Source organism: Brassica napus, chromosome C4, assembly GCF_020379485.1.
Source record: "Brassica napus cultivar Da-Ae chromosome C4, Da-Ae, whole genome shotgun sequence".
Classification (NCBI taxonomy): domain Eukaryota; kingdom Viridiplantae; phylum Streptophyta; class Magnoliopsida; order Brassicales; family Brassicaceae; genus Brassica; species Brassica napus.
The window spans coordinates 27,417,760-27,439,966 of record NC_063447.1 but is presented as its reverse complement, the minus strand read 5'-3'; the positions used below and the strand labels follow the sequence as shown (position 1 = coordinate 27,439,966).

At 37.6% G+C, this 22,207-nt stretch overlaps 2 protein-coding genes and 2 pseudogenes across 2 annotated transcripts; 3 read left to right on the top strand and 1 right to left on the bottom strand.

Annotated features, from left to right (window-relative positions):
• The first annotated feature begins 569 nt into the window (after window positions 1-569).
• On the top strand, window positions 570-4,655 carry LOC106393247 (vacuolar-processing enzyme beta-isozyme). Its single transcript, XM_048753790.1, has 9 exons — window positions 570-863; window positions 1,214-1,378; window positions 2,830-2,986; window positions 3,085-3,170; window positions 3,264-3,463; window positions 3,548-3,596; window positions 3,688-3,897; window positions 3,992-4,189; window positions 4,262-4,655. Exons 1-9 carry the CDS (start codon window positions 666-668, stop codon window positions 4,445-4,447), a joined length of 1,449 nt encoding a protein of 482 aa, XP_048609747.1. The 5' UTR covers window positions 570-665; the 3' UTR covers window positions 4,448-4,655.
• A 4,652-nt stretch (window positions 4,656-9,307) lies between these two features.
• Window positions 9,308-12,363, top strand: LOC106393237 (annotated as a pseudogene).
• Window positions 12,364-13,410: 1,047 nt separating this feature from the next.
• Window positions 13,411-15,803, top strand: LOC106393243 (annotated as a pseudogene).
• Window positions 15,804-20,174: 4,371 nt separating this feature from the next.
• LOC106395266 (cytosolic sulfotransferase 7-like) lies at window positions 20,175-21,843 on the bottom strand. Its single transcript, XM_048753789.1, has one exon. The coding sequence runs from the start codon at window positions 21,221-21,223 to the stop codon at window positions 20,234-20,236; it is 990 nt and encodes a 329-aa protein (XP_048609746.1). The 5' UTR covers window positions 21,224-21,843; the 3' UTR covers window positions 20,175-20,233.
• Between the last annotated feature and the right edge of the window lie 364 nt (window positions 21,844-22,207).

Here is a 22,207-nt window from a genome sequence, read left to right as displayed (position 1 = left end):
CCAACCATGATTGGATTTGTAAGGTGCGTTGATTAATAAAAAAAAAAAAAAAGTCGTTGTAACGGTAAGTGAAGACGAAGACAGCACCGCGTGGGCCCTACAAATGTAGACGTGTCTAGACTGCGTTTTGCATGTACTCTGTTGTGTCGCAAAGCTGACAAGTGAGCAGCCAGTCTTTGTGTTTTTTTTGTGAGGTCAAATGCAATACTCCAAACTATTCAATCGTCAACATCATAATCATTGTTAACTCATTTGTAACTAATATCCCTTAATTTTTTTAATAAAAAAATGTCCACAAATCACTATAAGATCATATTAAAAATCTCAACTAAAACTTAAAATAATTCAATTTTTTTTTTTGACAAATCGTTTTTAAGAAGTTGCAAGCTTATAAAATCACGTAATCATCTTTTGTAAATAATATATATTAATTAATAAAAAGAATAGAGTACATGTATTACCCACCGAAAAAGCTAATACTATTGATAAAAAGTGTAACTATATGTTAAAAGTTTAATTAGTTGGCAAAAACTTTAGACTAGAATTCTGCCCTTTTGTTTTATTATTTACACCCATTTGCCTAGCTTTATAACCATCATTTGCTTTCGTAGCTCTCTTTATTCCTTCATAGTATCTCTTTACTTTCTTCTCTCTCCCCGTCTCCCATGGCTAAGTTCTATTGTTTCAGACTAGCTCTTCTTCTGTTACTTCTAGTGGGTCGCACCGAGTCACGCGGCCGGTTCGAGCCAAAAATTCTTATGCCGACAGAGGAAGCTAAATCAACTGAGCAAGAAGACACTATCGGTGCTAGATGGGCGGTTCTTATCGCTGGTTCTTCCGGTTATGGAAACTACAGGCACCAGGTACATAAATGTTCAAATATAATTGATCTTAAATCTTCTTATTGCTTAACGAATCAATCTTATTATTCGTTACTTTCTCCCTCAAGAATTTTTTTTTTCTCGGACTTGCGAATATTCATTCGACATGCAAAATTTTCTTTATACTCTAATTTTATTAAAAATGAGTTTTTTTTGAGCAAACTGTTAAAAGAACCTATGTGGTGAACTTGTCCATTTTTGAAACTAATTCTGCTTTATCACATGTATAAAAGTCTTCTTTGTTCAATTATTTTCGTAATTCTATAAAGATCGTTAAGTATTTTATTAACTAAACTATCTCTTTATTATGTTTTATTGCTTTTGTATTATAGGCCGATGTTTGTCACGCATATCAAATACTGAGAAAGGGAGGTTTAAAAGAAGAGAACATAGTCGTCATGATGTATGATGATATCGCAAACCATCCACTTAATCCCCGTCCCGGTACTCTAATCAACCATCCAGATGGTGATGATGTTTACGCAGGAGTCCCTAAGGTACCGTTAACGTACTTTTTATCCATGATTAGTCTGTGTTCTAGTTTATTAAATTTGATGCTTTTGCTAGTCAAGTATCTTACTTTATAATCCAGTTTACGGTCTAACCATGTTTTAGATCTTTATTTTTATAGTATTTTGTGATGGAACGGTATTATATAAACTAAATACACTACGGAAAACTGGATATTGTAAAGAATAAAATTGATAAGATTATACTAAAGATTAAGAAAATGATGATACAACTGCAGGGTCGAGATATTATCTCTTTCTTTAACTCAAAATACGTCTCGTAGCGAAAGTAATGAGTCACGTGATACAACTGCAAAAAAATCTTCTGATTTGCGTCACTCTATTAGAAGCCTGATCACTCTATCAGAATCAGAAGCCTGGCGAAACTAGTTTTGTATATATTCTCAGACTCAAAATAAAATTAAAGGGAAAGATAAAAACAAAATATGGAAGATTGTATGTTTTCTATCAGTTTTTTGCTACACAAGTGCTCCTATTTAAATGGAAAAAGTGTAACACCTTGTGAAATCATGGAGACCACTAATGTACCAATGCTTTCAATTATAGCAAAGGAATTTAATTTCCATGACTCATTGTACGTTAGATATCAAAGTCATAATGCATATTTGACCAAATCAAATACACCATATACTTTACTAGGTTTATATTTTTATATTTAAGAAACATAAAAATATTTTATGAATAAGATTTAAAACAGGTTAATTGATATAATATCTAATTAACATATTAAATCTAAAATCAAACTCAAATATCCAAAGTGACTCATTTGCTAAAATTCTATATTAGCCAAACTAAAAGCTTTGCAAACTTTGTATGTCATTCACTTTGGACCTCCATTTCTCATTCAACACAACTCCGATTTTGACCAACAAATACACTAAATCATAGTGTTCACGGTGACGATTATATCGTGTCCAAATTCTGATCCTTCCGACAGACGTTTCCGTCGAAAAACTTATAGGAAAAATGGTCTACACCACTTTGTCAAAAACGAGTTCGAATCTTATTTGAATCGTACTTTGTTTTTGTCTGGCACTCAGGTATTGAATTTCCTAATATATATTTCTTGGATCTATCGTGTAAGAGCATAATTGAGAGTTCTTAGGATGAAGTTCGGAATATAAATATTTAAGAGCCGTTTTTTAATTATTTTAGTCTTAAACGGTTTCTTATATTTCGCAAAAAATTTCACCCTAAGAACCTTCCATTAATTATGCTCTAAGAGATGGTGACTTAGATAGTACCCAACAATTGATAGTGATAGTGACTACAGTCTATAGGCATTTGGTGTGGTAAACCAAACTTTGTGTGTGGACCATTGATTGGTACCACCTATCTAAATTAATCATAGCCACTCATTAATGTTTTCCTTTTTAATTGTTATTCCGTTAGTTACTTTTTAGGATCTCTCTTTTCAGGACTATACCGGGCATGACGTTACGGCCGCTAACTTCTACGCGGTACTTCTAGGAGACAAGACGGCTGTTACAGGTGGAAGTGGTAAGGTCATAGCTAGCAAGGCCAACGACCACATTTTTGTATATTACTCTGCTCATGGTGGTCCCGGAGTTCTTGGTAACTTCATTAACCTTATAGTGTGTTAAATATTATTACATTCTAATGGGTTATGCTTGTAATCGTTTGCTTATAATGGTGTGTTTTTCGTTGGTCAGGGATGCCAAACAAGCCTTACCTTTATGCTGCTGATTTTGTTGAAACACTTAAGAAGAAGCATGCTACCGGAACATACAAAGAGATGGTAAAATATAGTAGGCCAAATTAATTTCTTGATCGATTTGTGATTGGTATCCTAAAGTTAATGGCAATATTATGATACTTGTGTGTAATGTAGGTTATATACGTAGAAGCATGTGAGAGCGGGAGTATATTCGAGGGGATCATGCCAAAGGACTTGAACATTTACGTAACAACGGCTTCAAATGCACAAGAGAGTAGTTACGGAACATATTGTCCGGGCATGAATCCATCTCCCCCATCCGAATATATTACTTGCTTAGGAGATTTATATAGCGTTGCTTGGATGGAAGACAGGTATATATATTATATGTATTTAATTATTAAGTACTTTTATGTGTACATGTATACATTGGTTTATTTGTTGTGATTCGTTTGCAGTGAGACACACAACTTAAAGAAAGAGACTGTAAAGCAACAATACCAAACGGTAAATGAAATTTTGTCTTTGCCCGTTTACGCAATGGTTCGTTTGTGGACGTAAACCATATAGAGTTTTTTTTTTATATGCCGGTGTGTAGGTGAAGATGCGGACATCAAACTATAATACCTATTCCGAAGGCTCCCATGTGATGGAATACGGTAACAACAGTATTAAGTCGGAGAAGCTTTATCTATACCAAGGATTCGATCCAGCCACTGTTAATCTCCCTCCTAACGAGTTACCGGTGAAGTCACCTGTGGGAGTTGTGAACCAACGTGACGCAGACCTTCTATTCCTTTGGCACATGGTATTGGTCTATCATGTTTTGCCTATTTTCGGTTATTTAAATCGACTGTAACGATTTGGTTTTGTTTAAACCATATTGCCTTTGGGGTTTACAGTACCAAACATCTGAAGATGGGTCAAGGAAGGATGAGATATTGAAGGAATTAACCGAGACAACAAGGCACAGAAAACATGTAGACACAAGTGTGGAATTGATAGGCACGGTTCTGTTTGGTCCCTTGACTAATGTTCTTAACTCGGTCAGAGAACCCGGATTGCCATTGGTCGACGATTGGGAATGTCTTAAGTCAATGGTAAGAGTTTCTCATTCCTTTCTTGTTCATACTTTTATTGTTCCACTTTACTTAATACTTGAAATTTCTTAGGTACGTATATTTGAGATGCATTGTGGATGGCTAACGCAATACGGGATGAAACATGTGAGAGCGTTTGCAAACATTTGTAACAACGGTGTCTCAAAGGAGCTAGTGGAGGAAGCTTCCGCTGCTGCATGCGGTGGTTATGAGGCCCGCTTCATGTCGCACCCCTCTGTTGTGGGCTATAGCGCTTAAAAGTCATGATCTTTAAGTGTTTTCAAGTAATCATGTTAGGATAGTTGTATGTTAATACCGAAAATGCGTAACAATAAGGTATTTCCTCCTCGTTTTTCGTTGTTTAATTTTGTGTAGGGTTTTGTAGTTCCTTTTTTTTTTGAGTTTTGTAGTTCCTTTCCCGATAATGTCATCAACATATATTTTTGACAGACAATACTTTTAAGTAGATGGTAACGAGTCTTTTGTCTCTTTACAAAATTTTAGACTAGAGCCTTTAAGACTAAAGAGAAATCTGAGTATAAAATCTCATGATTTGAGCAAATAATCCATTTTGAATCATTCTATTTTTGTTTCGTAAGCTTTGAAGCCGTTTTGGTGATTACTAACACTGAAATAGTGATGGAAAATCCGAGAAATAGTGAACCATAAACTGAACCGAGATTATCATAAACCAATTTCCTTTAGTAAAAATTTTAAAAGATGAAATTTCCAAGTAAACCTAAAATATTTCGTTAACCACCCGATGATGCACATCAACGATGATAGTTGTTCGGTTTAATATCAAAGCATAAACCGGTTTTGGTTTCCCAAATTCCCGGTTACCATTCCATCTCTCTCTCTCTCTCCATAAACATGTCTCGTTTTAGGATTCGGAATCAGAGAGACGATCGCAAAACGATGCAGAGATCAATTGCGATGACGGCGAAGACATTGCTTCATCGGAATCTTTTCGAAAATAGTAAACGCAAAAGCGCTCTCCCTTCTCTTGGTTGCTGGGTACGAGCTTTCTCCAGCGTGATTGATCTCCGAGAGAGACTGAGCAGAAACCGTCGTCGTGATATCAAACTAGATGACGCTATCGATTTGTTCAACGACATGGCCAAATCTCGCCCCTTCCCTTCAATCATCGATCTCAATAAACTGTTGAACGCCATTCTCAAACTGAAGAAGTACGATGTCGTCATCTCTCTGTGGAAAAAGATGGAAGCTGTAGGGATTCGAAATGATCTCTGCATGTTCAATACATTGATTAACTGCCTAAGTAGCTGGTTTCTGTTGACGTGAAGAGAATAAAGAGCAAGACTAAAGACACGAAAAACTTGATTGATTACGGACAGAAAATCATGGACAGGAAAAGCAAGGAAATGTTTAAGACTGATTTAAATATCTTGCCTGAAGTCTTGGACGAATTTAAACAAGTGGAAGCAACTGGATAGAGCTCTTGGAGTGTGGAAACAAATCAAAGTAACATGATACGCTAAGGAATGAAGAGAGAAGAGAGTTGTCGCTATCCGAAAGTGATTTCCCAAGATCTGGCCTTCATTAGTTTATTTATTCTCATTGTCTTATTCTTTTTGCTAAATCTATTTATGTAACTATTGTATACATTAAATCAATCTAAGGAAAAATGTTCCTCAAATATTCTTGTCTCTCTCTCTTAGATTTCCTCACATATCTCTCTTAGTTCTTCACCAAAATCTCTCAAATAATTCTCATAAACTCTCATTAATTTTCATAGATTTTCATGGTATCAGAGCCACAAGCTCTTGAAACCTAAATCTCTTCCGTAAATTACTCTGGTTTTATTTCTCTTTTCCTCTTTAAAATCTCTTATCATTCACACCAGTCTCTCTCCTCTGTTCTTGAATTTTTTCCAATTATGTTTTTGTGATTCTTGATGGATTCAGGAGAAAACTCAAGAATGGTGGTGATTCCAGTTACTCTTAAAGGAGCTAACTATCTACACTGGGCAAGGCTTGCTAAGACAGCTCTTGGAGGCAGAGGGCTTTGGGAGATTGTTGAAGAAGGCAGGCCACAAAAGAAGACTATCCTAGGCGAGGATGACAAAGAGGTTGTTCTTGCTGATGCTGACGCCAAGAAGAAATGTCAAGAGGACCAGTTAGTGTTGTCCATTCTTCAGCACAGTCTTGATCCCTCACTTCAGGAAGGTTACTCCTATTGTGAAACTTCCAAGGAGCTGTGGGATACACTTCAGAAGGTGTATGGAAACAATTCCAACATTAGTAGAGTCTTTGAAGTCAAGAGGGATATCAATACTCTTAGTCAAGAGGACAACGATTTTGTTAAACATTTTGGGAAGTTCAGATCCTTGTGGGCTGAACTTAAGATGCTCAGGCCAACAACTATTGATCCTGATGTGCTTAATCAAAGGAGAGAGCAAGACAAGGTCTTTGCTTTGCTGCTTACCCTTCATCCAAGCTATGGTGACCTCATCAAGCACATCCTAAGAAATAAGGAGCTACCTTCTCTAGATGAGTTATGCTCTGAGATTCACAAGGAGCAAGGCTCAGTTGGTCTCTTTGGAGGACGAAAGAAAGATCTGGTGCTTGCAAACCAAGCTGATGGAGCAGCAAACAAAAGCTCTTACAAAGCTGAAGACAAGAAGGTGTGGATTTGTGATCATTGCAAGAAGAAAGGCCATGGAAAGGACAAGTGCTGGATACTCCATCCCCATCTCAAGCCACAAAAGTTCAAGACAGGTTACAATGATGCCAAAGCAAACTTCTCTGGTGATATTGGTGAGCCATCTATACAAGGCAGAATGCGCCAGACCAATAAAGCTTGTGAGAACAAAGGGGGAGCTTCGAGGAGTGGCTCAACCTTAAGGAACACTCAAGATGAGACCATCAGGAGATCTGATATTGAGATTCTCATCAAACTCCTTAAGGATAACTCTGGTAACTTACTTGGTACCTCTTTACATGCTACTGCTTGTGGAACTTCCTTGAATGCGATAACTAAATTTAATTTGGCAAAACCTTTAGTTATAGATTCAGGAGCTAGTCACCACATGATCAGTGATTTAAAATTGATTAAAAACATTGTCCCTGCCTTAGGAAATGTTACAATAGCTAACGGTGAAAGAGTACCAATTAAAGGAGTAGGTGATCTTAGGTTGTTTAACAAAGATTCTAAGGCTTTTTATATGCCTAGCTTCACCTCAAACTTGTTATCATTTAAAAGAGCTACTAATGACTTGAATTGCAGTGTTACTTTCACTCCTAATGATGTCTACTTTCAGGATATTGAAACTAGTAGGTTGCTTGGCAAAGGTGTCACCAAGGGAGACTTGTACTTGCTTGAAAATACTAAGCTTGCTGCCGATTTATCCCATGCTTTAAATTCTATTTCTGATTTCCCTAAAGATGTATTGTGGCATGCTAGATTAGGACATCCCCATTCTAGAGCTTTAAACATCATGTTGCCTAGTATTTCTTTTAAGAGTGATTGTGAGGCTTGTATCTTAGGCAAACATTGCAAATCTGTTTTCTCTAGATCAAGTACTATTTATGAAAATTGCTTTGACCTGATTCACTCTGATGTATGGACTGCCCCATGTTTATCTAGAGAGCATCATAAGTATTTTGTGACTTTTATAGATGAAAAATCAAAATATACTTGGATCACACTGATGCAATCTAAAGATAGGGTCTTAGAAGCTTTCATAAATTTTCAAAATTATGTATCTAACCATTTCAATACCAAGATAAAAATTTTGAGATCAAATAATGGAGGAGAATACACAAGCATTGCTTTTAAACAACACTCGGCCAAATATGGGATGATCCATCAAACTAGCTGTCCATACACCCCACAACAAAATGGAGTAGCTGAGAGGAAAAATAGACATCTCATGGAGGTTGCAAGGAGTATGATGTTCTATACAAGCATGCCCAAAAGCTATTGGGGAGATGCTGTCCTTACTGCTTACTACTTGATCAATAGGATACCTACCAGGATCCTTCAAGATCAATCTGTACTGAACAAAACTAAACCATCCATAGAGCATATGCGTGTGTTTGGGTGCTTGTGTTTTGTCTTGATTCCAAGAGAACAAAGAGATAAGCTGGCACATAGAAGCAGCAGGGCAGTGTTTATTGGCTATTCTCCTCACCAAAAGGGCTACAAATGCTTTGTTCCAGAGACTAGGAGAGTCTTGATATCAAGGGATGTGAAGTTTGTAGAATCTAGAGGCTATTATGATGGAAAGAGTTGGGATGAGCTCAAAGATCTTTCTCAATCAGCTTCAGATAGAACAAACAACCTTAGGAGAGTAATGGAGAGCCTGGGAATCAGTATGCCTTCTCTACCAAGGGTGGAACCTGTCCCAGAAAATGTACCATCTACTGCAGCTGATAGTGTTGAGAACACTCATCCTGATCATGAGGGGGGCAGTAGAAATGTTGAGCAGTCTACACAAGCTCAACCTGAAGAGAACTCAGTAGCTCATGATCAAGATGAAATGCCATCAGAATCAGATGCTGAGACTCAAGTAGAGGCGCCAAGTGAAGGAAATGAAGCAGACGTGAGCAGATACAACCTTTGAAAAAGAGTACAAGGATCAGGAAACCTTCACACTGGATCAACACAAGAGTTTACTTCAATGCTGAAGCTGTAGCTCACCCAATAAGTGCAGTATGCTCCCTTGCTCAATATCCAGAAGAGCATCAAGTCTTCATCAGTGAATTGTATTAGGAATACATTCCAAAAACATATGAAGAAGCTATGCAACACAAGAAGTAGAGAGAATATGTTAGAGATGACATGGGAGCCATGATCAAGAATGATACATGGTTTGAGACTGAACTTCCAAAAGGAAAGAAGGCAGTGACAAGCCGGCTTCTCTACACTATCAAGTATGGAGCCAATGGAAAACCAGAAAGAAAGAAGACAAGACTGGTTGCATGGGGATATACTCAAGTATATGGTGAAGGTTATATAGACACTTTTGCACCAGTGGCCAAGCTTCACACTATAAGGATTCTCTTGTCTCTTGCTGTCAACCTTGAGTGGGATTTATGGCAGATGGATGTGAAGAATGTCTTTCTTCAAGGAGAATTGGAGGATGAAGTCTACATGAGACCACCTCCTGGTCTTGAGAACATGGTGAAGTCAGGAAATGTTCTCAGATTAAAGAAGGCAATTTATGGCTTGAAGCAATCTCCAAGGGCTTGGTACCATAAGTTGAGCACCACCCTCAATGGAAGAGGCTTTGTAAAGTCAGAAGCTGATCACACCCTCTTCACATTAACTAGTAAGCAAGGTATTGTGGTCATCTTAGTCTATGTGGATGACATTATCATCACTGGTAGCAACAAGGAAGGTATTCTCTCAACTAAAGCCTTTCTTAAAAATGCCTTTGATATCAAAGATTTGGGAGAGTTGAAGTACTTCCTTGGGATTGAGATGTGCCGCTCTAAAGAGGGGTTATTCTTATCTCAAAGGAAGTACACACTTGATATTTTAAATGAGGCAGGAAACCTTGGGAGTAAAAAGGCCAAGACTCCATTAGAAGAAGGATACAAGGTGCTGAGAGAGGGAGAGTATGAGTCTACACCATTTGGAGATATCAAGAAGTATAGAAGAATGGTGGGCAAGCTCATCTATCTAACCATCACCAGACCAGATGTGTGCTTTGCTGTGAATCAAGTGAGTCAACACATGGGAGCTCCTAAGGTGCATCATTGGAATGTGGTGGAGAGGATCTTAAGGTACCTAAGAGAGGGGCCTGGCCAAGGAGTATGGATGGCATGTAACAAGAGTACTGAAATTGTTGGATATTGTGATACTGATTGAGCTGGAGACAGAGTTGATAGGAGATCAACTACAGGCTACTGCACCTTCGTTTGAGGAAACCTGGTCACATGGAAGAGTAAGAAGCAGAAGGTGGTGTCTTGCTCAAGTGCTGAGGTAGAGTACAGATCAATGAGGAAGCTCACAAGTGAGCTTATATGGATCAAGGGACTGCTAAGGGACTTGGGTATTGAGATCCACACACCAATGACTATGCATTGTGACAACCAGGCAGCAATACACATTGCATCCAACTCAGTCTTTCATGAGAGGACAAAACACATAGAAGTGGACTGCCACAAGGTGAGACAGGCAGTGGAACAGCAAGTGATTCTTTCATGTTACACAAGAAGTGAAGATCAACTAGCTGACATATTCACCAAGGCAGCTAGCAGAAAGGTTTGTGAGTTCATTCATCCTAAGCTTGGACTCATAAACTTCTCTTGTCACTGATCCTCTTTCCATGAAGTGTTCCACTCTTTTTCCTTTGCTTGGTTTTTATCCCAAGTGGGTTTTCCAAGTAAAGGTTTTAATGAGGGAATGCTTCATGGTTTCCAAGCTTGACCAAGTCCCTATGGTCAAGCTTGAGGGGGAGTGTTGACATGAAGAGAACAAAAAGCAAGAGTAAAGACATGAAGAACCCGATTGATCATGGACAGGAGATCATGGACAGAAAATCATGGACATAAAATCATGGACAGGAAATCATGGACATGAAAACTGAAGCAAGGAAAGGTGTGAGACTGATTTAAATATCTTGCCTGAAGTCTTGGACAAATTTAAACAAGTGGAGGCAACTGGATAGAGCTGTTGGAGTGTGGAAACAAGCCAAAGTCACATGATATGCTAAGGAAGGAAGAGAGAAGAGAGTTGTCGCTATCCGAAAGTGACTTCCCATGATCTGGTCTTCATTAGTTTATTCATCTTCATTTGTTTATTCATTCTCATTTTCTTATTCTCCTTGCTAGATCTATTTATGTAACTATTGTATACACTAAATCAATCTAAAGAAAATTATTCCTCAAATATTCTTGTCTCTCTCTCTTGGATTCCCTCACATATCTCTCTTAGTTCTTCACCAAAATCTCTCAAATAATTCTCATAAACTCTCATTAATTCTCATAGACTTTCACTTTCAACTCTCTCTTGCTTTATCTCTTCTTGGCAAGATGTTGAAGCTTGGGTTTGAGCCAGATAGTGTCACGCTTGGGTCTCTTGTTAAAGGGTTCTGCCGCAAGAACATGGCTAATGAAGCTGTGTATTTCGTTGAGAAGATGGTGGAGTTTGCTTATAAAGTTGACTTTGCTGCTTACAACACGATTATTGATAGTTTGTGCAAGACTAGACGAGCTAGTGAAGCTCGTAGCTTCTTCAAAGCTGTTAGACCTACTGCTGTTACCTATACTTCTCTGGTGAAGGGTCTTTGTAATTCTGGTAGATGGAGCGATGCGGTTCGGTTGCTGAGTGAGATAATCAAGAAGAATATCAGTCCTAATGTTATTACTTACAGCACGTTGGTGGACGCGTTTGTGAAGAACGGGAAGGTTTTAGAGGCTAAAGAGATGATACGGATGTGTATAGATCCTGATGTTGTTACCTACAGCTCGTTGATCAGTGGGCTTTGTATGCAAGGTCGAATAGATGAGGCTAGTGAGATGTTTGATTTGATGGTAAGCAAAGGTTGTTTCCCTGATGTAGTGAGTTACAACACTCTTATTAATGGGTTTTGTAAGTCGAAGAGAGTAGAGGATGGGATGAGACTCTTCCGCGAGATGTCACAAAGAGGATTAGTTAGCAATACAGTCACTTACAACACTCTTATCCAAGGGTTCTTTCAAGCAGGGGATGTGGATATGGCGCATGAATTTTTTGGTCAGATAGATTCTTTTGGTGTTTCGCCCGATATTTGGACGTATAACATTTTGTTAGTTGGTCTCTGTGACAACGGGGAGCTAGAGAAAGCATTGGTGATATTTGAAGATATGCAAAAGAGGGAAATGGATCTTGATATTGTCACATATACTATAATTATCTGAGGGATGTGCGAGACTGGTAAGGTTGAAGATGCTTGGGGTTTATTTTGTAGCCTCAGCGTCAAAGGAGTGAAGCCTGATGTTGTAGCATACATTACAATCATGTCATGCTTGTGTAGGAAAGGCTTACATCGGGAAATTAATGAATTGTATACAAAAATGAAAGGAGACGGGCTTATGCTGAATGACGGTACGCTATGTCTTAGAGATGGTGACATAACTGTGTCAGCCGAGCTTATCAAAGAAATGTTGAGTCATGGCTATGCACCATCCGGGGGAGGCAAAAAAGTTGTTTCTCTCTTGTAATTGTTATTGTGGTTTGTGCATTACCACTATGATGTTATGCTTGGGTTGTTTTGCAAATTCAGCGGTGATGAATATGGGTTCTTCACACATCCCTCAACTCCCAATTGGAGATTCTGTATATGGATTTTGCATTTCAAAGTGATTACCTAGAAGGGTTTGCGCTCTGTTATCATCATCAGAACCAGCGCTATCTCTGGCGCTGGTAAGCTTTCTTCATCAACCTCCCGATCTCAAAGCTTGAGGTAAGATTTATGTATATACTTATATCAAATCACATTTCTTGGTCTATTAGTTATGTATTTGGAAATCTTATTGTTTGATCCTTTTTAACGACCTGATTGACTTTGGCTAGAAAATTAAAAGTCTTATTTGGCTTTAGAAAGACCATGAACTCCCAAAACGCATTCTTATTATTAGGCTTTCTTCGATGCAACTTGTCGACTAATTGGTGCATTCGTCCCATTCTGGTGTCTAATGGTAGCGACAAAGCTTTTTCAAGTTTTAAAGATATAAGTATTACTTAGCCTTTCTCAACTGGAAGTGTTATTGTAGATGAACATTTCACGCAAACAATCTTTGTTGTTTCTTACTTGGGTGTCTTTTTTGCACAAGTTTGAGATGCAAAATCTGCCAATGCAGGTACTCAGGAACAGAGGAAAGCATTTGACTGACCGGCATGACGAAAGAGTGAGCACCACTACCTGTGCATAAGAAATGTAAGGGACAAACTACTCTGCCAGAGGTTAGAAAAAGCCAGAAAGTTGTAAAAATTTACTTGTAATAGAAATTGTATCTTTTTTCCTTTCCTAATAATTTACACTCACTTGTATTCGTTAAAGTTCTGCAAGTTTTAATAAAAATAATAAATGTAGTATTCTCTGTTATACATCTTACGATGGCCCCATGCATAAAGCCATACCATCTTGCTCTCACACAAATCTTATCTTCTCTTCTCTCCAAATAATTAGTGTACTCATTTGCAAATAGCTTCACAAATTTCTCTTGATACTCATTCTCGAATCTACTTTTATCTGCATCTCAGCAACGATGGGTAGTTGCTTCTCTGTATCACTTCCATGTGATCAAGTTGTGAATCAAGCCTCTCAATGGTTATGTGACAAAGTGAGTTATATTCATAAACTCGAGGAGAATCTCTCTCTTTAGAGACAACTGTGGAAGAGCTGAAGGCAAAGCGAGATGATTTGTCAAGAAGGGTGGAGAGTGAGGAGAATAAAGGTCTACAAAGGCTTGCCAAAGTCCAGGTATGGCTTACAAGAGTTGAAACCATTGAATCCATGTCAGTGGTCTGTTAAGTGTTAGATCAGCTGAACTTCAAAGGTTGTATCTTTGTGGGTTTTGCTCGAAGAGTTTGAAATTGAGTTATCCCTATGGGAAACGGGTTTTCAAGATGTTGAAGGAAGTTGAGAATATAAAAGCTAATGGGGTTTTCCAACTGATTGCTGATAAAGCTCAAGCGTCTGCAGTGGTAGAGAGGCCTATTTAACAGGTAATAGTAGGTCGAGAAACATTGCTTGAAACAGCATGGAATCGTCTCATGGAAGATGGAGTGAGTAGTATGGGTCTGTACGGCATGGGTGGAGTTGGTAAAACAACTCTACTCACACAAATCAACAATAAACTTTTCAAGAAAAAGAATGCTTTTGACATTGTGGTTTGGATTGTGGTATCTAAGGATTTTCAGATCCAAAAGATTCAAGAAGAGATTGCGAAGAAGCTAAGCCTGACTGGCCAAGATTGGAACCAGAAAGATGAAGACCAAAAGTCGTGTGACATACATAATGTCCTAAAGAGGAAGACGTTTGTGATGTTGTTGGATGACATATGGGCAAAAGTTGACCTAATGAAGATTGGAGTCCCGTATCCAAGTAGGGAAAACGGATGCAAAGTAGTTTTCACCACTCGTTCTCTGGAAGTGTGTGGATGCATGGGAGCTGATGTTGAGATGGTAGTCCAGTGTTTGCCCCCTCATGATGCATTGGAGTTGTTCAAAAAGAATGCTGGAGAGATCACGTTAGGAAGTCATCCAAAGATACCAGAGCTTGCAAGCATAGTTGCTAAAAAATGTCAAGGCCTACCGCTAGCACTTGACGTCATTGGCGAAACCATGGCATGCAAACGGACGATTCAAGAATGGCAGCACGCTATTGATGTTTTGACTTCGTATGCTGCTGAGTTTTCCGGCATGGAGGATGAGATTCTTTCGATTCTGAAGTTTAGTTACGATAATCTAAAGGGTGAACATGTTAAATTGTGTTTCCTATATTGGGCATTATTTCCAGAAGATCATAGAATTTGGAAGCGTGTCTTGATAGATTACTGGATATGTGAGGGGTTCATAGATGAAAGTAAAGGTATGGAAAGGGCTGAGAACAAGGGTTATGAGATAATCGGTAGCCTTGTCCGTTCATCTTTGTTGATGGAGAATGGAGCAAATGATGTGTACATGCATGATGTGGTTCGTGAAATGGCTTTGTGGATCGCATCTGATTTTGGGTTAAACGAAATTCCAAAAATACAGAACTCAAACATTGTGAATAGAATTTCATTAATGTCTAATAAGATTGAGAGTATATCTGGCGGCCTGGACTGTCTGGAACTCACAGCTTTGTTCTTGCAAGAAAACGAGAAATTGGGGAGTATCTCAGGCGCATTCTTCTTGAACATGCCAAGACTTGTTGTTTTGGATCTATCGGGTAATACAAATTTCTATGAGTTGCCAGATGAAGTATCACAGTTGGTTTCACTGAAATATCTCAACATATCGAGATTAGGTATACAATGCCTGCCTGTCGGTTTTCGAGAGTTGAAAAATCTAATTCACTTGTTACCTACCTTATATCAATTCGTGAAACCACAGAGGATAGAATGGATCATTATAATCAACCTGTAATTATATATATAACAATTCATTAATATTTTATTTAAATTCAAAATATCTAACATAATTAATTTTAAATATATATACCTGTGTTTTTAGCCACTTCACGAAGTGATCCTCTTTCCGTTTGTTAAGATCATTTGTTGATATTCCCGGTATAGCTTCTTCAACCTAGGCAACGAACTCACTGTTTTTCAGAAAATCATTAACTCAGTTTTTAAATAATTATATATATTGTTAAATTTAATGCCGGGAAATTTTTAATTACCTCTCAAAGGATTCCATATCATCATAGTTAAGAAGTATATATGTGTGTGCACTGTGAGCGTCTTCTGTACTCGACCACCAAACTTCTTTCAATTTCCCAGCTAGGCGTCCAATCTAACAAAATATGTCTGGAACACCTGGTACAACATATGTCGGCATAACACCACCATCATCATATCTGCTTGGTTCCCTTTTCCGTGTCTGGACTTGTGACCCAAAGTAGTACGCCGTGAAATGAGATGTTTCCTGAGTCAAACTCTCAGCAACTATTGAACCTTTCACTCTTGCAAGATTTTTGGCTTTTCCTTTCAAATGTTTCATGGATCTCTCATAAGGATACATCCATCCATTATGAACATGTCCACGAAGCAATGCCTCATACGAGGGGTGGATAACGAGATGTTCCATCACTTCAAAAAATGACGGAGGGAATATTTTCTCCATATTGCACATTAAGATGGGGATATTCTCATCAAGTTGTCTGATGTAATCTTCAGTCAAGGTATGTGCGCCAAGATCTTTGAAAAATGCTTCAATGCCTGCAGATATTCTACAAGTAACATACGTAAGATATTTGATAAATTTTCGTCAACTAGAAGTAATTATTTAATTTGTTACCTTAAATTGTTTCGTGAACATTTTTTGGAAGCAACTCTGCAAATGCAAATGGTAGTAGTCTTTGCATAAACACATGACAATCATGACTCTTCATTCCCGAAAAATTTTACCCATGTTCAACACATCTCGGCATATTTGAAACGTACCCATCAGAAAACTTCACATCTGATGCCACCCACTTGAACAACACCGCCTTCGCTTCTGCTGACAATTTGAAAATGGGAACCAGAATTTGCCCATTGTTTTTAATATGAAGCTCACTCCTAGCACATATTGTAGACAAGTCCAATCTTGAGTTCTTGTTGTCTTTAGTCTTTACGGGGACTTTCAGTAATGTATTGATGATGTTTTCAAAGAAGTTTTTCTTTATATGCATCACATCAAGATTCTGTCGCAGAAGTAGATCCTTCCAGTTTGGAAGTTCCCAAAATATACTCTTCTTGTGCCAATTATGTTGTGTCCCGTAACCATAAGCCATATTTGCTAGAGTATGCCAATTACCCCCTTTACCGACTGTTCCTAGTGCACCATGGTAATCAATATCCTTATCGATTTCCTTACCAGGCAAATATGGTGGAGCGGTGTCCCGTACAACCTTTTTGGATCAAAACAATGTCTTGTTCCTCATGTACGGATGGTTAATGGGAAAAATCTCCGATGAAAATCAAACCAAGACGTTTTCCTACCATTCTTCAACTGAAATGCGTATGTGCTTCCCATACAGTACGGACAAGCTAGCCTCGCATGCGTCGTCCAACCTGATAGCATTCCATATGCAGGAAAGTCACTGATGGTCCACAAAAGAATTGCTCGCATTGTAAAGTTCCTTCTCGTTGAACAAGCATAAGTCTGCACCCCTGTTGACCATAATTCCTTCAACTCTTCTATCAAAGGCTGTAGAAAAACATCGAGGGAACGCTTTGGATGCTTAGGCCCCGGTATCAATATACTCATGAAAAGGAATTCTCTTTCCATAGGTTGTAAGGCGTCAGGATGACTGGCCAAAGCGAGTATTGTCTTCCAGACATTCCGAAATGACTAAAGCTGTCTGTGCACAGCCCAAGATAAACATTGCGGGGGTTGCTTGCAAAATCCTTGTGTACCGAATTCAAGTGTTTCCAAGCTTTTGCATCTGAGGGATGATTGATCTCACCTTCCTTCTGAATATGTTCCGCATGCCATCTCATCGCTGCTGCAGTATTTTGAGATTGATATAATCTCTTCAACCTATCGGTAATAGGTAAGTACCACATTCGCTGGTACGGTATCCTATTCCGCCCACGTCCTTGCGGTTTAAATCGTAGCTTCTTGCAAAATCGACACTCTAACAGATCCACATCTTTCTTCCAGTAGATTATACAGTTGTCTATACACACATCTATCATCTCCGAAAGTAAGCCAAGACTATGAACCAGTTTCTGAATCTCATAATAAGATTCAGCAGACTGATTATCTTAAGGCAAATACTATTTAAACAACTCAGCCCATGCATCCATACAAACTTCAGGTAAGTTATGATCAGTTTTGATATTCATCATTCTAGCTGCCAATGAGAATTTAGAAAGGTCTTCTCTACAAACTTCATAAATTGGCTGATTAGCTGCGTCTAGCATTTCATAGAACCTTTTTGCCTCCAAGTTAGGTTCCTCTACATTTTCTACTTCTACATCAACTACTGAGGTTGTTTCACGGAATGCATCTGTAACCATATCATGCATCCTATCATGATCTACAACATGATCCTCATGAGGGTAACTACTTCCGGGATGCAAATGACTCGATTCTTCCCTATCACCACCATCTTCAAAATGAGTACTACTACTAGCTTCATTCTTACTATCACCCTCTCCATGGTGAAAGCAAATGTAGTAGTGTGGGGTAAATCCTCTATTTACTATATGTTTTCAAACCGTTTCACTACGAGCAAACTTGGTATTCTTGCACTTACGACAGAGACAAAACATTTTATTTGTTTCTTGCGTGAGAGGTGTTTTTCCAGCCTGGTACATGAACATCTCTGCCCCGTTGAGAAATTCGTCTGTCACCACTCCTGCAGAGTCTTTATGTGCATACATCCAACTCCGGATCTCATAGATATTGCCACCATGAGACATTTTTTTCTCTCTGTTTTTGGGTTTTTTTTTGCTTCTTTAAAATGAGAGATTATAACATATTTATAGGAAATTTTTGGATGTGGTAGGTGAGAATGTTGCAACGCATTAACAGCTACAGAAAGTTTACTACTAATTAACAACTATGCATACAAACATTTATCACGTTTTGCTCATCAACCTTCTTAATTACTCGTAATTTAGTCGTTAATTAGATGCAAACATTTTGCTGTTATTTAGTCGTAATTTAACAACAACAGTACGACGACATGTACCGTCGTCGTTAGTGAGACGTAATTTTACGTCCCCTTAATGACGAAATTACCTTACGACGATTGTAGATTTTGTCATAAAGTCGACGTAATGTCAACGTAAAATAACGACGACAACTCTGTAGTCGTAATGTTTACTTGTTATGCCTAAGTTTTCTTGTAGTGTAGTCTAATAGAGATTTAAGGATCACATTATAATCGTTCGGGTTTGGGTTTTCTGTTTCCCTCCTAAATCTCATTTGGGTTTTATATATACAGCTTAATATAGATTTTATAAATTTGTCTAACTCCCATTTTGGATCCAAACTTATTTCATGTTCGGCTAATAATACTTGGAGTTTAGATAATTTAAGACGAAAGCTAAAATAAACATCAAATTGAGTGTTTGGGGACTTATTTAGGTTTCAAATACTCATTTCAGATACTTGATCATCAGATATTTTTATGGGTACCCGTTTGAGTATTTTTTATAACTAGGATCAAATATGAATTAGTTTGGTTCGGATCTCAACTTTAGTTACAAATGATCATTAATAAGTTCAAATTTATCTTTTGAGATACTCTACAATTCCCGAATGCGATGTATTACTTAAGGATCGAATACACAGAGACTCAGATCACACAATAGATTATTGGTTTTTGAATTAAGCTAGATGAATAAGAGAAAGCAGTAAACATCGGTAAATTAAAGAGGTTGTAAGATAGATGGAGAAAAAAGCTAGACTTAGGAAAATTCACATGAAATCAGAATTGCTGATCAAACAATTACAGGGTCTAAGAAGGACTGTTCTAGAACTCAAAACGCAATAATCAAATCAAATCAACCAGCCAATCTATATCTAATTCCCAGAATCTATGTCTAATACCAAAAATTTCAAATCTCAAATCTATTTGCATGAAGAACATATTTGATAAGTTCACTAAATCTCTAAATCAACTTTTTCATATAGGTATTTAGCTCATCAATGATTAGTTCATGCAATCAATAATGCTTTCGCATCTACTTATTATGCTCTAGATTCCAAATTGTCAATCCAAATCTAACAATAAGAATAATCAAGATGAAAATTATAAGAAAACCCTAACAATTCATTCATGCCAAATGGTTTAATGTGCAACCAAAGTGCTTTTTTCTTTTGAATACTAGAAGGTTCGGGGTCGAATCCCGTGTTCCTTCCAGACCTGAAACCAAATTGCTTTTTGAATCTGCCAAAAATAGCAGACTATCGGAAATTAAGAGTGTAATTATGGAAACCAAGGTGCATGGGGAGCAGCACCGAATAGATCATCCGGAGTGGACATACACATGAAGAGTAAGTCAATATCTTTCATAGAAACTTCAAACTTCATTATTTGGAGTTATTTTTGCGAGATCAATATTAGAAATCAGAAGGATAGGCTAAGATGTGGAGATCTCAAGCGAAATTTTAAAAAGACTAACACTAAATTTTTTGAGTCAATTCACTTATAGGTAATTAATTAGTTTTAAGTTGTAACCCATGAAATATAACATAAAACCTAAAGCAACAATAAGCATGATTGAGATACGATAGCAAAAGTTGTGTTTTAGGTAATTTGATTGGATGAATAGTAATTTCTTTTAAAAAGGATTTGGCATTGAAGTTAACAAATTATTAAGAAACATAAAAACGGGAGGTACTCTTATTTTTTGATACATCAAAGAAAACAACAACCATACAACTCTAGAATTTCAAACCAGAACCCTGCAATTTTTCTTGGATGATCATGTCAATCTTGTACTCCATTTCAGGCGTCAGATAATTCTTTGAGTCACCGACTTCCCCTTTTCGGAAATAATCCTTGTGATCCACATCGTTTCTTGATCCAGTTTTGTTAACCTCCAAACTGCTCAGATTACGCAGAGAGCAAAGGTCCAAGATCTTGTCCACAACTCCACTCTCTTCTTCTTGCTTAGTAAAAGGACAACCCAAGAATTCCGCAAGCCTCTTGATCTGATGGCGAGGCTCCGCTTTCAGTTCCTCATACCTCATGAAAAGTACATGTTTGGGTTCTTCCAAGGTTGCTCTCCAGTAGCTTAAGAGATGCTCCCAAAATGGTCCATAATAGATTGTGCCGTTGCAGAAAGATTCGAACAGAGACTCGAGAATGCCTCTACTTTGTTCTATTTTAAGAACAGCGCAAAGGAAAAACCACCACGAGACCAACGTGTCCTTTACGTTCCTACACACGTACACAATCTTGCATGCAGAATGCTTGTGGGCTTCCTCCATCGCGTGCAGTGGCATGTGAGTCGAAAACAGCCTCCGAGGTGCTGAGAACTTGGCTAGGTTAGGACTTGAGCTTTCGTGATAAACATCCATCTCCAAGCATGGTACAATGCCATGAGGATTATCATAGAGTAGAGGATGTTCATCGTCTGAAGAATAAGAATTGTTCTTTGGTCTCTCCATAAGGGCGACAGTGAGGGCCTTGAGCCAAGTAGTGCCTGATTTTGGGTAAGAAGCAAGGATTATATCGGTGTCCTGCGGTTGAAAACCACTCTGGAAATTGAGAACGCCTTGGAGGGTGTTGTAATAATACCAACATCCTTGATATTGACAAAGCTTCTGCCCTTGGGAATCAGTGCGTGAAAGAAGCGAAGAGATCAACTTATTGGTTTCTTCGCTTATCTTGTCGTTTCTTAAGATGGATGGAGCCCCCTTTGGATCCATTTCTTTTGTTGGTTCTTGACTTGTTCTTGAGAAAAGATGTTTTTAAGCTTCAAACGAAATCGCAATAGATATAATAAGCGAAGATGACAAGGAAAAAAAAATTATTGCTGGCAATAAAATGAAACATAATTTGATTCCGTAGACATTTTCAATGGTAACAAAATTTGGTCCCGTACACATTTTCAATGGTAACCAAACCGGATCAAGAAAACGAGGTAGATATTTGAAACAAATATTTCTTGATCATTTTTGGTTCCGTAGACATTTTCAATGGTAACAAAATTTGGATTTCTCTTGGGTTTCAAATTGTTAATTCCGTAGATATTTTTTTTTTCCTTTTTTTATACCATGGAAGTACGAAATTTTTGGCAAAAGCTTTTCTGATTAACAGAATAATATCAATTAGACGGTTTCTACGTCACGCGCAGAAATAATAACTCTTAAAAATATTTTATTTTTAAATATATATATATATATATATATATTATATTTCTTACATTTAGTTTTAAGTTCATAATTTGTTTTTAAAAATAAAGTAATCATTTGTAATTTTTATTTATTTAATTTCGAATTTGAACATATTTAAATCAGTTTATTAAATAAATTAATTTTCATTTTCGAAATATTATTTTTTGTTTTATTGGTTTTAGTTAATATATTTTAATAATAAAAGATACTTATTAAACCTAATGGATCGAATGCTAATAACTAAATTAAATTATTTATCGTAATTAAAATTTAAATACACACTACAAGAAAACATCAAGGATTTTGAGGGAAAAAATCGTCGGAATTTCGTCGGAATATCGTTATTCCGACGCAATTCCGACGAAATACGTCGTCGGAAATAATTCCTCGGAATTTCTTTTTTCCTCTGAAATCCCTCGGAATTTTCCGACGGAATTCCGAGGAAATAAATTTCCGAGGAAATTCCGAGGATCCCTTGTTTGTCGGAAAAGTCCTCGGAATATACCGAGGTAGAAC